At 41.1% G+C, this 15773-nt stretch overlaps 1 protein-coding gene across 1 annotated transcript in view; it reads right to left on the minus strand.

Annotated features, from left to right (window-relative positions):
- LOC126185073 (putative transcription factor capicua) overlaps window positions 1–15773 on the minus strand; it is a 316920-nt gene that overhangs the window by 141774 nt on the left and 159373 nt on the right. Inside the window, exon 12 of the mRNA XM_049927858.1 lies at window positions 4987–5079. Coding sequence (XP_049783815.1) covers window positions 4987–5079 — 93 coding nt within the window. The remainder of the gene's footprint in view (window positions 1–4986; window positions 5080–15773) is intronic.

Here is a 15773-nt window from a genome sequence, read left to right on the forward strand (position 1 = left end):
CTACTGTGGATAACAACAGATTGAAATGTCCCCAGGTGGATCGTGAGCTACAGGAAATGAACATAAAGGATTTAAACATAAAGTAACTGACAAAGGCTGTTTAAAGTTCTTTTGTGATTAATAAAGTTCAGTCATGATTCAACAGTGCAGGCAACTTTTCTCCATGCTTTCAATGCCCAATGGCAATATTCTTCATCCATGTTGCTGCCAGTGTCCTGAGACGTGTGGTGAACAGTGCACAACCTCCGAGTTGAAGTGCCCAATTGATACAGCTATGATCTAGCTGTAACCATACATGCTGTTATCACATGTATTTTTCATTCTGCACTCGAATGTCACACCAATGGATAATAACAGCTGTTGACATGTTAGCCATATGACATCCTGAACTACACTGATGAGCCAAACAACTGATCACTGCGAGACTCAATGCCACCTGGTGATGTTGTAGGCACATGACGCAAGAGAAGTATACACTATGTGATCAAAAGTATCCGGACACCCCCCAAAAAAATGTGTTTTTCACATTAAGTGCATTATGCTGCCACCTACTGCCAGGTACTCCATATCAGTGACCTCAGTAGTCATTAGACATCGTGAGAGAGCAGAATGGGGGCACTCCGTGGAACTCATGGACTTCGAATGTGGGCAGGTGATTGGGTGTCACTTGGGTCATACATCTGTATGCGAGATTTCCACACTCCTAAACATCTCTAGGTCCACTGTTTCCAATGTGATAGTGAAGTGGAAATGTAAAGGGACACGTATAGCACAAAAGCATACAGGCCAATCAGGTCTGTTGATTGGCAGAGATCGCTGACGGTTGAAGAGAGTCGTAACGTGTAACAGGCACACATCTATCCAGACCATCACACAGGAATTCCAAACTGCATCAGGATCCACTGAAAGTACTATGACAGTTAGGTGGGAGGTGAGAAAACTTTGAATGGCTGCTCATAAGCCAGACATCACGCCGGTAAATGCCAAATGACATCTCGCTTTGTGCAATGAGCATAAACACTGGACGATTGAACAGTGGAGAAACGTTGTGTGGAGTAACGAATCACAGTACACATTGTGGCGATCTGATGGCAGGGTATGGGTACGGTGAATGCCCGGCGAATGTCATCTGCCAGCGTGTGTAGTGCCAACAGTAAAATTCGGAGGGGGTGGTGTTATGGCGTGGTTGTGTTTTTCATGTCAGGGGCTTGCACCCCTCGTTGTTTTGCATTGCTCTCTCAGAGCACTGGCCTACATTGATTTTTTAAGCACCTTCTTGCTTCCAACTGTTGAAGAGCAATTCGGGGATGGCAACTGCATCTTTCAACACGATCACGTGCCTGTTCATAATATACGGCCTGTGGCAGAGTGGTTACATGACAATAACATCCCTGTAATGGACTGGCCTGCACAGAGTCCTGTCCTGAATCCTATAGAACACCTTTGGGATGTTTTGGAATGCCGACTTCGTGCCAGGCCCCACCGACCGACATCGATACCTCTCCTCAGTGCAGCACTCCATGAAGAACGTGCTGCCATTCCCCAAGAAACCTTCCAGCACCTGATTGAACATATTCCTGTGGGAGTGGAAGCTGTCATCAAGGCTAAGGGTGGGCCAAGACGATATTGAATTCCAACATTATCGATGGAGGGCGCATACACATAGTGTATGAGAGGAGCAGAAATGAATGAGGACTCATCTCCACAAATAGGGATATCTACTGACATGAGGGACCTAGACAGAGGGCAGATTATTTTCACCTGGTATCTGGGAATGAGCATCTCAGAAACAGCAAAGCTGGTCAGCTGTTCAAGTGCTACTGTTGAGATTATATATTGAAATGTTGAAGGAATCTGAAACTCTGAGCAGTGAAAAGGTGTTGAATGTTCACAGAACACAGACATTGGAGGCTTGTCCCTTCCGTGCAGCAGGAGAGGACACAATCTGTGGCAGATCTGGTGATGGAGTGCAGCATTGGTGGGTATAAGTGTTTTGGAGCCCACTGTTCAGTGTACATTGTTGAACATGGGGATCCACAGTAGATGACCCATATGTGTTAACATGTTCACTCAATGACACCATCAGTTCTGATTGGAATGGCCACGGGATCATTGAGACTGGATGGTGGATCAATGCAAAGCATTAACATATCAAACGAATCACGTTTCTTGTCACATCAGGACGACAGTCATATCTGGACAGGTCAGTGTGTCCAGTATTATGCTGTGGCCAACATCCACCTGGGGTTCCATGGAACCAATGGTAGTAATTGTACACATCACAAATGCTCTGTACTACATGAACATTATTGTGGACCACCTACATCGCTTCATATTTGATGTCTTCCCAAATAGCAATGGCATTTTCCAGTGAGACAAGCATTTGGTCCTAAGGCCAGAATCATGCTGCAGTGGTTTGAGAGTGTGATAGTGAACTCATACTGATATCCTGACCACCAAATTAACCTGATCCGAACACATCTGGGATGCTACTGGGCGACAGCTCCGCACCCCACTAATGACTGTCCTGTAATACATGGGAATTACATGACCTGTGCACAGACAACTGCTGCCAAATGCCTCTGGAAAGAAAGAAAAACACTTATCAAATCCATGCCACTCAAAACGTTGCCGTATTGCTGCCCATGAAGACACTGTCCTCAACAACCAAGGCATATCTACAGTAATTACTTGTTTGAGTGTATGACAGAGGAGAGGAGGGAGGGATATTGAATCGAGAAATATTGGTCAGATGCTTAGGTTGAAAATATACCATTCTGGAGACATGGCCATGAAACATCAGCTAATCAGTAACAAGTATGTGAAACTTTACAGTTAAACTAACTTGCTCGAATTAGTTCCTGTCATATTATAAAGAGCAGTAACTGATATAAGAAAATTATTTGAACTAATTTAAATGAACATTCTAAGTTAGATAAATGTTAAATACCTATCCATGACTGGTTAAATTAGATATAATTTTTTCTGTAACATTTACTGATTAAAGCTTGGTTGTTAAATTAATTTCACAAGTAGTAGTGTAAGGTAAAGACATCATCAACCTGAACACTGGTTTGCACACAACAGTGCTTTCCTAGACATGGTCCTCTTGGCGGTAGAATGGTGTTGCCTTCCTCTGACCTCTGAACTGACTTACCTGAACAATTATAGTGGTACCTAAAGCTAACATGAGCTTCAAACCAAGGTGCAACTCAGCATTTCTAACATTAGTGAACACTGCTAAAGGTGTATGAAGTGGCAAGAGATAGGTGACTTCAATGTCATTAATTTATTAAGATAATATATCACACTAAAAGAACAGCACTGCAGTACATTAGTCAACTTCCTTTTCTGCTAATGTACATAGAGGATGAATGAACTTTTTTCCCATCAAACAGATCACAAATTGAATGAAAACACAGACAAAAGTCTTCTTTCCTCAATGTATATTTTCATTAGTGTTATAACTTAGATACTGTGGGGGGGGGGGGGGGGGAGAGAGAGAGAGAGAGAGAGAGAGAGAGAGAGAGAGAGAGAGAGAGAGAGAGAGAGAGAGACAACCTCTGCAAAATGAATGCTGGAGATGGACGTTGCAGCCTCAAACATTATTGCTCCCAGCCCAGCTCTTCACAGGCATAAATTTCCAAGCACTCACTAATGACTGCCATTTACGGCCATAGTTCAACAACAGTGCAGTTCTCCATTCTATGGTAATTTGACACATTTTGTTAGATCTGGTGCCCCCTACACTGATCTGCTGTTACCCTCAGTTTTTTTCTGTGCTCTGTAGATATAGAGGGGATGCAGGGGATAGGGTGAGAGAGATGGAGAGGGACAGGGAGATGGAGAGGGACAGGGAAATGCAGAGGGGGTAGAGATGGAGAGGGGGTAGAGAGGGAGAGGGGGTAGAGAGGGAGAGGGGGTAGAGAGGGAGAGGGGGGTAGAGAGGGAGAGGGGGTAGAGAGAGAGAGGGGGTAGAGAGGGAGAGGGGGTAGAGAGAGGGAGGGGGTAGAGAGAGTGAGGGGGTAGAGAGAGGGAGGGGGGTAGAGAGAGGGAGGGGGTAGAGAGAGGGAGGGGGAGAGGGAGTGGGGGAGGGGGGGAGGGAGAGGGGGGAGAAGAGGGAAAGGGAGAGGGGGAGGGAGAGGGGGGGTGGAGGAGTGGGCGTGGGGGGAGAGGGAGAGGGGGGGGTTGAGGAGTGGGCGTGGGGGGAGAGGGAGAGGGGGGTGGAGGAGTGGGCGTGGGGGGAGAGGGAGAGGGGGGTGGAGGAGTGGGCGTGGGGGGAGAGGGAGAGGGGGGGTGGAGGAGTGGGCGTGGGGGGAGAGGGAGAGGGGGGATGGAGGGGGAGGGGGAGGGGGTGGGGGATGTAGGGGGAGGGGGGAGGGAGAGGGGGATGGAGGGGGAGGGAGAGGGGGATGGAGGGGGAGGGAGAGGGGGTGGAGGGGGAGAAGGGGGAGAGGGAGAAAGGGGAGAGGGAGAAGGGGGAGAGGGAGAAGGGGGAGAGGGAGAAGGGGGAGAGGGAGAAGGGGGAGAGGGAGAAGGGGGAGAGGGAGAAGGGGGAGAGGGAGAGTAATATTTTACTGCCTCAGCCTTTAACAATACCCACTAATCTCTTGCTGTAATGTGCACTGATTTGCATAAAATCTGGAACTTTTTCATTAATGAAAAACAACAAATATTTGTTAATATGCATAAAGTGCTACTTGATGTGTTTAGATGGGGTCAGAGGTCAACAAACAAACCAGTTTCTAACGTACAGATGTTATTATAGACTGGAAATCATGAAACTAAATGGAACCAAAACAGTCAGCAATGTTGCTTGGAATAGTGTTACTGTCAATACCAATACAAATGTAGCACAGTGTCTACTACTAAAATGTAAATATACAATCACAAAATTTGCCACTTTTTAGAAATTCTCACTTGTTTTTCCAGTTTGACTAAAAACAACAATAAATAGTATCTTTATACTAGTATTAGAAATTTTACCATTTGGTCATCATCAGAGAAATCCTCATCTGGATGTCTTTCATTTCTGCCATTTTCGTCCTCCCCTTTGTGATTTGGTTTTGAATCAGTGTGCTAAAACAAACAAAACAATTATTATTATAAATCTCATTTTCATAAATTCAATTAAATTTGTATACTGTAATGACAGGTAATAAGTATGAAATATCATTTACCTTAGTTTATATTGATTGTTAATTTTTTACTCATTGCGCCTTTTTGTTAAGGAATTTGATCTCCATTAACACATTTTTGACTGGTAGATGTGTGTCATATGATAGGTAATAAGTATGTGTGTTCTCCATCCCCTCTCCGTTACAATTTTCATGTCTTTCTAAGACAATTTTCCTTTCATGTTCCACTCGCAAACAGAGCAAGGGAAAAACGACTGTCTACATGCCTCCGTATGTGCCCTCATTTTTGTGTCTTGTCTTCGTGGTCTTTACACACAGTGTATGTTGACAGCAGTAGAATCGTTCAGCAGTCAGCTTCAAATGCCAGTTATCTAAATTTTCTCAATAGGGTTTCTCGAAAAGAACATCGCCTTCCCTTCAGGGATTCCCATTTGAGTTCCTGAAGCATGTCCGTAACATTTAAGTGTTGTTCGAACCTATTGATAACAAATCTAGCAGCTCACCTCTGCATTGCTTCGGTATCTTCCTTCAATCTGACCTGCTACAGACCCCAAACACTCGAGCAGTACTCAAGAATAGGTCGCACCAGCATCCTATATGTGATCTCCTTTACAGGTGAACCACTCTTTCCCAAAATTCTCCCAATAAACTGAAGTCGACCATTCAGCTTCCCGACCACAGTTCCAACATGCTCTTTCCACCTCATATCGCTTTGCAATGTTATGCCCAGATATTTAAATGACTTGACTACATCAAGCAGGACACTAGTAATACTATATCTGAACATTACAAGTTTGATCTTCCTACTGATCTACATTAACTTACATTTTTCCACATTTAGGAATAACTGCCATTCATCACACAACTAGAAATTTTCTCTCTGTCGTCTTGTATCTTCCTCCTGCCACTCAACTTCAACATCTTACCATACACCATGACATAATCAGCAAACAACCACAAACAACCACAGACTGCTGCTCACCCTGTCTGCCAAATTATTTATGTATATAGAGAACCACAGCGGTCCTATCACACTTCTCTGGAGCACTCCTGACAATACCCTTGCGTCTGATGAACACTTGCCATTGAGGACAACATAGTGGGTTCTATTATTTAAGAAGTCTTTCAGCCACTCACATATCTGTGAACTTATTCCACATGCACATTCCTTCATTAACAACCTGCAATGGGGGACTATGTCAAATGCCTTCCAGGAATCTAAAAACATGGAATACGCCTGTTGCCCTTTCTCCATAGTTCTCAGTATATCATGTGAGAAAAGGGCAAGCCTAGTTTTGCATGAACAATGCTTTCTAAATCGATGCCGATTCACAGACATAGGTTTCTCAGTCTCGAGGTAATTTATTATATTCAAACTGAGAATACGTCCAAAGATTCTGCAGCAAACAGAAGTTAGGGATATTTGTCTGGAATTTTGCAGGTTTGTTCTTTTACACTTCTTATATACTGGAGTCATCTATGCCTTTTAACAGTCGTTTGGGACTTTGTGCTGGGTGAGAAATTCACGATAAATGAAAGCTAGGTATGTGATCAATGCCGTAAGGTACTCTTTGTAAAACTGAACTATGATTCCACCTGGACCTGGTGATTTATTTAGTTTCAAATCTTTCAATTGTTTCTCTACACCACGGATGCTCATTACTATGTCATCCATACAGAAGTCTTTCCAATGGTAAAATGATGGTATGTTTGTACAATTCCCCTGTGTGAATGATTCCTTGAACGTGAAATTTAAAACTACGGCTTTCGTTTTGCTATCTGCAACTGTCACACCAGACTGGGCAACATGGGGCTGAAAGGTTGAAAGGAAACCTTAGGCCCGCTTAGTGATTTTACATAAGACCAGAACTTCCCCAGGTTCTCTGCTAGCTCTTTTGCTAAGGTGTGACGGTGGTAGTAGTTTTATTCTTCAAGTGTAGATCTTTTTCACAGATGCCTAAATCTCTACTAACCTTCACTTGTTGTTCTTTGTGTGTTCCCTTTTCAATCGTGAGTGCAACAGACTCTGCTTCCTCACCATCCTCTGAATTTCGTTATTAAACCATTATGGTTCTTTTCCATCCTTTATCCACTTACTAGGCACATAACTCTTCAGACCGTAATTTACAATGTGCTTAAACTTTGCCTCTAATTACTCTACATCCACCTTACTGCAATGTGATTGCAAGTGCCAGTTTATAGTAAAGTTCTGAAGTCGTGTTACTGTTCTTATTTGGGGGTTCTTCATATCAGTCTTAATTCCATATGTTCATTGGTAAGATGGACACTATCAGTGTGAATATGCAATGCTGGTTCATTAGAATATTTTTGAATCTGATATTTTAGAGCAGGAAGACTTTTTTTATGGGGGGGGGGGGGGGGAGGAGGCTATGTTGCTCAGAATGGGTAGCTACTGAGTGGGAGTTGTTCTGACCATTCCCACGACTAACCTCGTGCACTGAACATCAGCAAGAGTTGTGTGATGGCTACTGAACCAAATGGGCACAATACTCAGCAGCAGAGTAAACCAAAGAGATGATGCTGGTTCTCAAGTGTTGGCATCAGGTCTCCAAGACATATTTAATAATTTATAGGTTGTGGTTGTTCTGTTTTTAACTTTATCCGAGATATTTTCCAGAAGTTGTTTGTAGGACAAAGTTTGATCAAGCATTACTCCTAGATATTTAGGGAACAGCTTCTGTTTTAAGATGGTTCCTTCAGAGTATATTCTCAGTTGAAATTGGGCTTATCTGTTATTTAGATGGAAGACTGAAGCCTCTGTTTTATTTGGATTTGGCTTAAGTCCCCACTGTCTTAAAAAATCATTTATTATTTGGAGGTTTTGAGTGAGTGTGTCCTCTGTTCGGACTCATGTTGTGCATTGTATGGCTATTGCAATATCATCTGTGATAGTGGTTGGTACAGCCAACATGTAGATGTTGGACAGAAGTGGGGCCAGAATGGAGCCCTAACACAGGCCATTCTGCAGGCTTTGGAATTTGCTTTTCCTTCTGTTTAACATAACCTGAAAGGATCTGCCATTAGGATTTTCTGTAAGCAGGAGAAAAGCTTTGCAGGGACTATGTTGCAGAGTTTTAGCAATGCGCCCTCCTTCCACACTGTGTCGTAGGCACAGGTGAGGACAGTACTTGATCACAGCAATTTCTCCTTGGCATATAGTCAGCCTGCTTGATGGTTACACACTTTTCAATGATAGGGAGGTATCTCGTGTACATTATACCTTCCAATACCTTGTAGCATATGCTCAGGAGAGCAATTGATCTGTAGCTTTCAGGGAGTGCAGGACCCTTTCCTAGTTTGGAAATAGATATAACTTCACTATTTTTAAAAAAGGGATGGAAGTTTTTGTGTTACTGTTATGTCATTGTAGAAATTAACAAGCCACTGGAGAGTTTGTTTTCTGTACCAGTTGCTTTCCGACATTTCATCTGTTGCAGAACATCATCCAGTTCTTTGGCTTGGATACAGCTTGTAACTGGTTGGGCCTGTCAGCGACTTCATTGTATTTCATTGAGTTAGAAGGTGACATGCCTTTTGTGTTTCTTATCAATCATCAGCTTTGAGAGCTGTTTTATTCATTGCCTAAAGCTTCAGATTTGGGAGTGTAGCCCTGCTCTGTCCCAGGTGTACATCCTGAATCTAATTTTATTAGTAAGCTCCAAGTTATTCAGCCACTGTGCATGAAATTCAAATTCTCAAGTGCTTTCTTCCATCTGGATTGTCTGTTGATGCTTAGTATCTCCAAGAGTTGTTCTTTCATACTGACCATACAACTCCTCAATCCAGCAAGGTGTGCAAGATTTTCTAACACCATGGGATATGTGTTTTTTTTTCTGTATGCTAATAACTAGTGCAGTGAACCTGGAATAGTTTTTGACTTTTGAGTGTGTCCTCTGTTCGGACTCATGTTGTGCATTGTATGGCTATTGCAATATCATCTGTGAACAGCTTCTGTCTTAAGATGGTTCCTTCAGAGTATATTCTCAGTTGAAATTGGGCTTATATGTTATTTAGATGGAAGACTGAAACCTCTGTTTTATTTGGATTTGGCTTAAGTCCCCACTGTCTAAAAAAAAAAAAAAACATTTATTATTTGGAGGTTTTGAGTGAGTGTGTCCTCTGTTCGGACTCATGTTGTGAAAACTAATCTTGCTAAATAGAACAAATTTAATCTGCACACAACAGCAGTAATAGCAGGATAAAATAAATGTTAACAGAGGGTACCATTAATGTTAGTAACAATAATGAAAGTAACACAAGCGAAAATATAATAAGTTCCTAAGCAATAAATGGAAGTTAATTTAAATTAGCATAGTAATCAATATTGTAATTTAAACCAGTAAATATCTTCTTCTTTTTCTTGTGCTTTGAAAGGGTGCAAAAGCTTTCTAAATGTTTGTGAATTGTGTAGCTGAGGTGTGATTTGGGTACTAGCCCTGTATTCACCTGGTCAGGTGTGGGAAACTGTCTAAAAACTACATCCACAATGGACAGCACACAAGCTTTCATCGTTAATCCATCGGGCAGATTCGATCCAGGGTTGGCGCAACTGCCTGACTCACAGAAACATTGCCCTCACACGCGGTAATCTCTGGGCAGGTAGTTAACCAGTGAATAAGTTAGTAAATTATAGCAAACTATGCTCTAGAGTAACAATATAGACACAAAGACAGAGCTAGTAGCTGTACAAGTTGACAAGTTCTTAGTTATCAAGTTCATTTGTTTCACTAATGGATATTTTTCAGCATCTATCCTCGCCATTATCCTGCCATTACTTGTCAACAAATTTGTAGCCCAAATCTGGAGATGCCACTGTTAAAAAATTTTTATCATTCGGAAGTGATGTCCTTGGGTACTATCAGACCTGACATCATGAGTTTCTTCTTAGCTTTGAAGATTTCATATCTTTTCCTATATGATACAAAAATCACAATTATAAATCAATATTGTGTAGTTCCTGGAGTCCTACACCCAATTCTATGATTTCTGATTACAGAATACAATGTATGTATATTTGTTCTCATTTTAAGTTCTTACTATTTAAAAAGGTATCTTAATAGTAAATATTTTATTTTTCCATCTCACGCACTTTTCAATGCTGCATGGTAATATGTCAACCACATCACCTTCACCTACAAGAACTTCAAGCAATGCATGGTATCATTTTACCAAACTTGATATGAAAAAAATGCTGTTACTGGCAGGAAATAATTTCCTTTTTTTATGGCTCCTCATCAGACTTGATGAGACCTTTTAAGTTGAAGCATTCAACTTTACCTCTGGAACAATGGATGGCAAGAACCTCCCCAAGACTGCCATCAACTGACGATTTTTCTGCAGAAACTTGATTTCTCATTAATCATCCTCACTGTTGTTGATTTCCACCTCTCAGATGTAGTTCTCCTTGGAGGAAGTCGAAGTGAGTCTTAATCTCCATCCAGCCTGTTACAGTCATCTGATTAAGGACAAAGTCCTGATTTATTTTCTTCTGCTATGTCCTCATCCTCAGCTGCTTTTTGTTTCCATTTACAGCACCCCATTAATTAACATGTTAATGTTATAAATCTGATTACATTAAATAAAGTATGACATTAAACATAAAACTCTAACAAATCATTTGCAGAGAACACCGCCCTTTCTATATAGCTGAAGGCACACACAATTGCATATATCCCCCCCCCCCCCCCCCCCCCAAGAAAAAAAATCACACCCAGAGGGTGTATCGTAATTAATGACATAAGGAGCAAAAAAGTGTATAAGAGCTATAAGCACTACTTCATTTTCGATACTGTGAAACAAATCTGTTCTACTGCAAGCTGTTTTTGGTTTCCACATTTTGAGAGGTGGTAGTATGGACCAAAAAAAGAAAAAAAAAATGACCAGTAAACATGGGCTCTAAAGTGCACACCTTAAGAGCTATGAGCACTTGTTCATCTCCACTACGGTGAAATACAGCTCTTCTACCAAAAGAAGTGCTCATAGAACTTCAAGTACACATTTTAGAGCCCATGTTTACAAAACATTTTTGCTTCTAATGCCATGTAATTTCACCTGTAAATATTTATGTCATTTATTATGATACACCCTGTACATAAGACAGAAATATGTAAGAACCGAAAACAACACATTGCCATGCCCAATTCAGTGTAGTTATCACACTAGCATTCAAAACAGCTTCCAGTCATCTTGGAATGGAGAAATACAAGTCCTGTATGGTTTTTGCAGGAATTTTATATTATTCTTCCTGCAAAATAGTGACAAGTTCAGGTAATGATGACGGAGGTCCATACCGATCATGCACACTTCTCTCAACAGTAGACCACAAAGGCGCAATAATACTGAGATATGGTGACCGTGGTGCCATGGGAGGTGTGACACTTCACCCCCCTCACTCACAAAACCAGTCCTGGATGATGTGGGTTGTGTGGACAGTGGTCCTATTATCTTGGGACACAGCATCATCACTGGGGAACAAACATTATACAATGGTCTGGACCTGTACATCCAAGATGGCCACATAATCCTTGGCAGTAATGCAACATTGCAGAGTAACTGTGGGGTCCATGGAATACCACAATATGGCTGTCCAAATCATCACTGAACCCCCAACATGTTCCACTCTTGGGACTTAAAGTCAGCCTAAAGTTAAAAACAGTATGAAACAAGGCTCAGCCAATCAAATGACTTTCATCCATTGTTCCACAGTGCAGATTTTACGGTTTCCGCACAATGTTTTCCTGTTACAGGCATTTGCACTCACTGATGAGCAGTTTTGAAATTCCAGCTTGCTGCTTATGGAAGTCCATTTGTGTTGTTTTGGTGCTGACAGAATTCACGAGTGCAACATCCAGTTGTGTTCTGCAGTGCGCTCTGTTATCAAGCCACAAGGGCATGGCTGTGTGCTCGGTGCGGCTGCCTCGAGTCGAATGAGCACGCAGCTGCCTGTGCGCTCTGTTATCAAGCCACAAGGGCGTGGCAGGAAGTCAGCCCACTGCGCAGCACAATGATGGCGTATGTTGTGCAACCGGAAGTGAGTTTTCCAGCAACACGGGCCTAGTAATACTAGGGCCCGTGTCGCGTGGCTGCCTCGCTCAGCGGCTAAGTCCACTTCAAGGTCACCCGCCTTACACAGCTACATGCAGTAACTGCACACAGCCACACACTGCACACAACCCTGTTAAATGAGCATCAGTTATCAGCACTCAACACACACTTTCATCCGCATTGTGATTTAGCAGATGATGTTTTTTCACTTTCCTTATGAACACACTTCACTCTTCATTTATGTCCGAGCATGCATTTCTCACTGTGTTCCCATATTTTGTCCAAACCCATATAATTTACCAAGTTTATCAAATGTTATTAAACTCTCTAATGCACAGCCTGTATCAGGAGCTATCTGATAGGAGTTAAAAATGATACCGCTGGATAGAGGCAGTTTGGCACACCTCTGATGGGGTGACAAATATAAATATTATTTTCACTGTACTCATAGCACATTTTATAGACAAGAAGACTCAAAGTAATACCTTTTAAAGAGCTTCCACTTCAAAGAAAGACACACTGCACAAAGAATTTTAAATCAGATAAGGGTTGTATCACAAAACATAATATCAATTTTAAAATCACTGCCATAATAATGGACAATGTTTCAAATACAAAATCAGCTGCCATGCTTTTCAATCTTCCATAGATCTCATGCTTTATACATTCTTCACATCTCGTTATACAACACACTAGACACCACAGACACCTCTCACGAAGTCCACTTGACTTAACCCTTTTCTGGGCACATTTTTTGTAGCAATTCAGTGAAGATAATTTTTTTGCTATCCTATTAGAAATGATATCAACTACCTATATTTATTTTTTGATAATTTTATTTTTGTGATTTAGGACCAAAGACTATAGTGGTACATATATCATCATGGCACCTTTGTGAGGTATTAGAACAAGTGGTAAATGGATTTCCCACTTCCATTTTGTGTGCTGTTATGTATTGCCATTACACATAAAAAAAGTAATGAACAGTGTTTTCTGTTTTTACTTTATGTTTTCTTTTACTTTATTTAAAAAAATATTTGTTACCAATATTAAAGTTTACTCACCACAATGTAGAACTATCCTTGAAACTTTATCACACAATAAAGGTATGAGCCAATACTGGTCGCAATAATGTATATTGCAAAAGCAAAGCAAGATGTTCCAACAACAGTAGTGATCCCACGATAAACAGGAACTGATTGTTGTAGCAGTTTTCATACACCTGATGCAGTGTTCTACCAAAAGATGTCAGGCATTGTCAGCGGTGATAAAACATATTCTCAAAAGCTTTGGAATAGCCCTAAGTTAGTGGTAAGTATGCTTCCGAAGGACCACAAATGACAGAATAATTCGTGGGAAGTATACTTCCCATGCCCCTTCCAGAAACTATGTTGGTGGTAAACATACTTCCCAACAACTATTTAAACACTGTTCTTTGGTGGGATATATAGTGTACTTCCCACAGTCCTGAAGGCCACATTTCGCAACAAACAGAAACTACAGCTGGTGCAGCTGCCACTAGATGCCAAGAGTGTACAGAAAGAAGTGGTAACACACATCCGCTTAAATGCTGTAAAGAAATATGTTTAGTGGGAAGTATATCCCCCATGGCCTGCGAAAGGGTTAAGCAACTTCTGCATTTTTATTTTTTTTAAAAAAAGGAGAGAAGACGGTGGAGTTTGCTTCAAGGATTGTCAGTGGTCTGGGGTTATTTACAACGAATTGATTTTCAGGCAATTGTACAGGATCCTCGATTCAAAATGCAATCGTTTGCAGACAAAATCACATTCCAGAACTACTACACCAAAATTATAGAACACAAAAGAGAGTTGGTTGTTCAACAAGAACAAACATACATCCATAACTGTCCAAACAGTGACCACCATAATGGTTAGAAATTCTTAAATTTGGGAGGAGTTCAATGAAAGCATCAGTCAGCACCTAGCAAGTCACTACCCAAGGTCTGTGGCGATTGCTGTACTAGGCAAATATTTATATGACGCATATTTTCCCAAAAACAGTGATTCGTTAAGTTGGTGGGAAACTAGAAAACTATGCTATCCAATGCTCTACCAAATGGATCTGCAAAGAGTATGCACCTTAGCAATGTCAGTGCTCTGGGAGAGTATGTTTTTGAAAGTAGAACAAATACGTACAAAGCAAAGAAACCAACTGACTTGTAGTAAAACTGGTCAAATTTTGTTTCTAAATTACAACCTAATTTTTTCGCTTTCACACATATAATGTCATTTTGATCATAAACAATGACTGTAGGTGATTTAAGGATTCCAGTTATGTTGTAGTTCTCATACTGCATTCTGCTTTAAATAAAATTATCTAAACTTAACAAGAATCAGTTTCATTTTTATAATTTCCCTGGTTAACGGGAAAATTCAGAATTTTGTTACAATATTTTTAATTGTTATTGAAGACAAAAAGTGTGAGTTCTCTGAATTTTTTTTTTTTACATTAAAAGGGATGCAATGAAAGCTTATTACTCCACTTTCTACATTCTTTCAAAACAGGACCAAATCAAGTAAATATGCAGATACTGACCACATCTGAGAAGATTGCTTGTGGCAGATAAGTGGCTGCAAGTGGAATGGCGTGGTCTAGACAGGGCGGTATGCACTGCTCTACAAACATTTTCATGAATGAAATTATCTGGAAATTGTAACTGTGACTTACCTGAAGCGGTTCAAGGAATGTAAATATATTAAACTGTCTGACAATTTAGTGCCCTGACATGTCCAAAATAATGTTTTACCCAGAATCCAGTCCAAATTCGAAAACAAGGTTGTCAATAAAATATAATACTTAGCATTGAAAGCACAATTACTGCGCATACCAATGTACATCCAGAACAAAACTTAACTCCTGCATGGAGAATGCTGCTTATTTGTACAAACACTGAATATTCCAGAAGATGCAAGCACTATAAATGTAAGAAATTTCAAAAACCTTCCGGAAATGATAAATATAAGTGACAAATAATTGTGGGTAGTCATGTTTCAACTGGCAACCTGCAGAACACTAGCCTGTGACACACACTGCTATACCACACTGCATCCATTACACTTTGTGACACTGCTTCCTCTTGAGGGGAAACAGTGACCCACTGTTCCAGAAGTTCTCAGTGGAGACAACTACAGCACCCTGGATCTAGAACTTCTCAATGATCCTCCCTATGGCAGTGGAATCAGATTCTCAAATTCTGTTCACGTCGTCACATCCTCTTCCCAATGACTAGTATTTGCAGCAGCCCTTCCTGTTGAAGCTTCACAATTGTAAACCTCGTCTTCAGTTTCCTCAAATGAAAAATCCCCACGCCATTCTTAGCCTCAGGACTGTAGTACAGCTTCATACATAGGACTTGGAAGATATCTCTTTGCTTTTGTCTTCTCAATGAAGGGTCATAATTCTCAACTTCATATGTGACGTATTGCAAGCGATGAAGGATATGGTACAGTCTAAAGTAGTGCTTTAGTAACTATCTGACCGGCACACTTTCACTTTCAGCAGATGCATGAAAATCCATACTGAGTCTCCTGGGACGTATTTCACTGGCCA

Source organism: Schistocerca cancellata, chromosome 4 (genome assembly GCF_023864275.1).
Source record: "Schistocerca cancellata isolate TAMUIC-IGC-003103 chromosome 4, iqSchCanc2.1, whole genome shotgun sequence".
NCBI classification, from domain to species: Eukaryota; Metazoa; Arthropoda; class Insecta; order Orthoptera; family Acrididae; genus Schistocerca; species Schistocerca cancellata.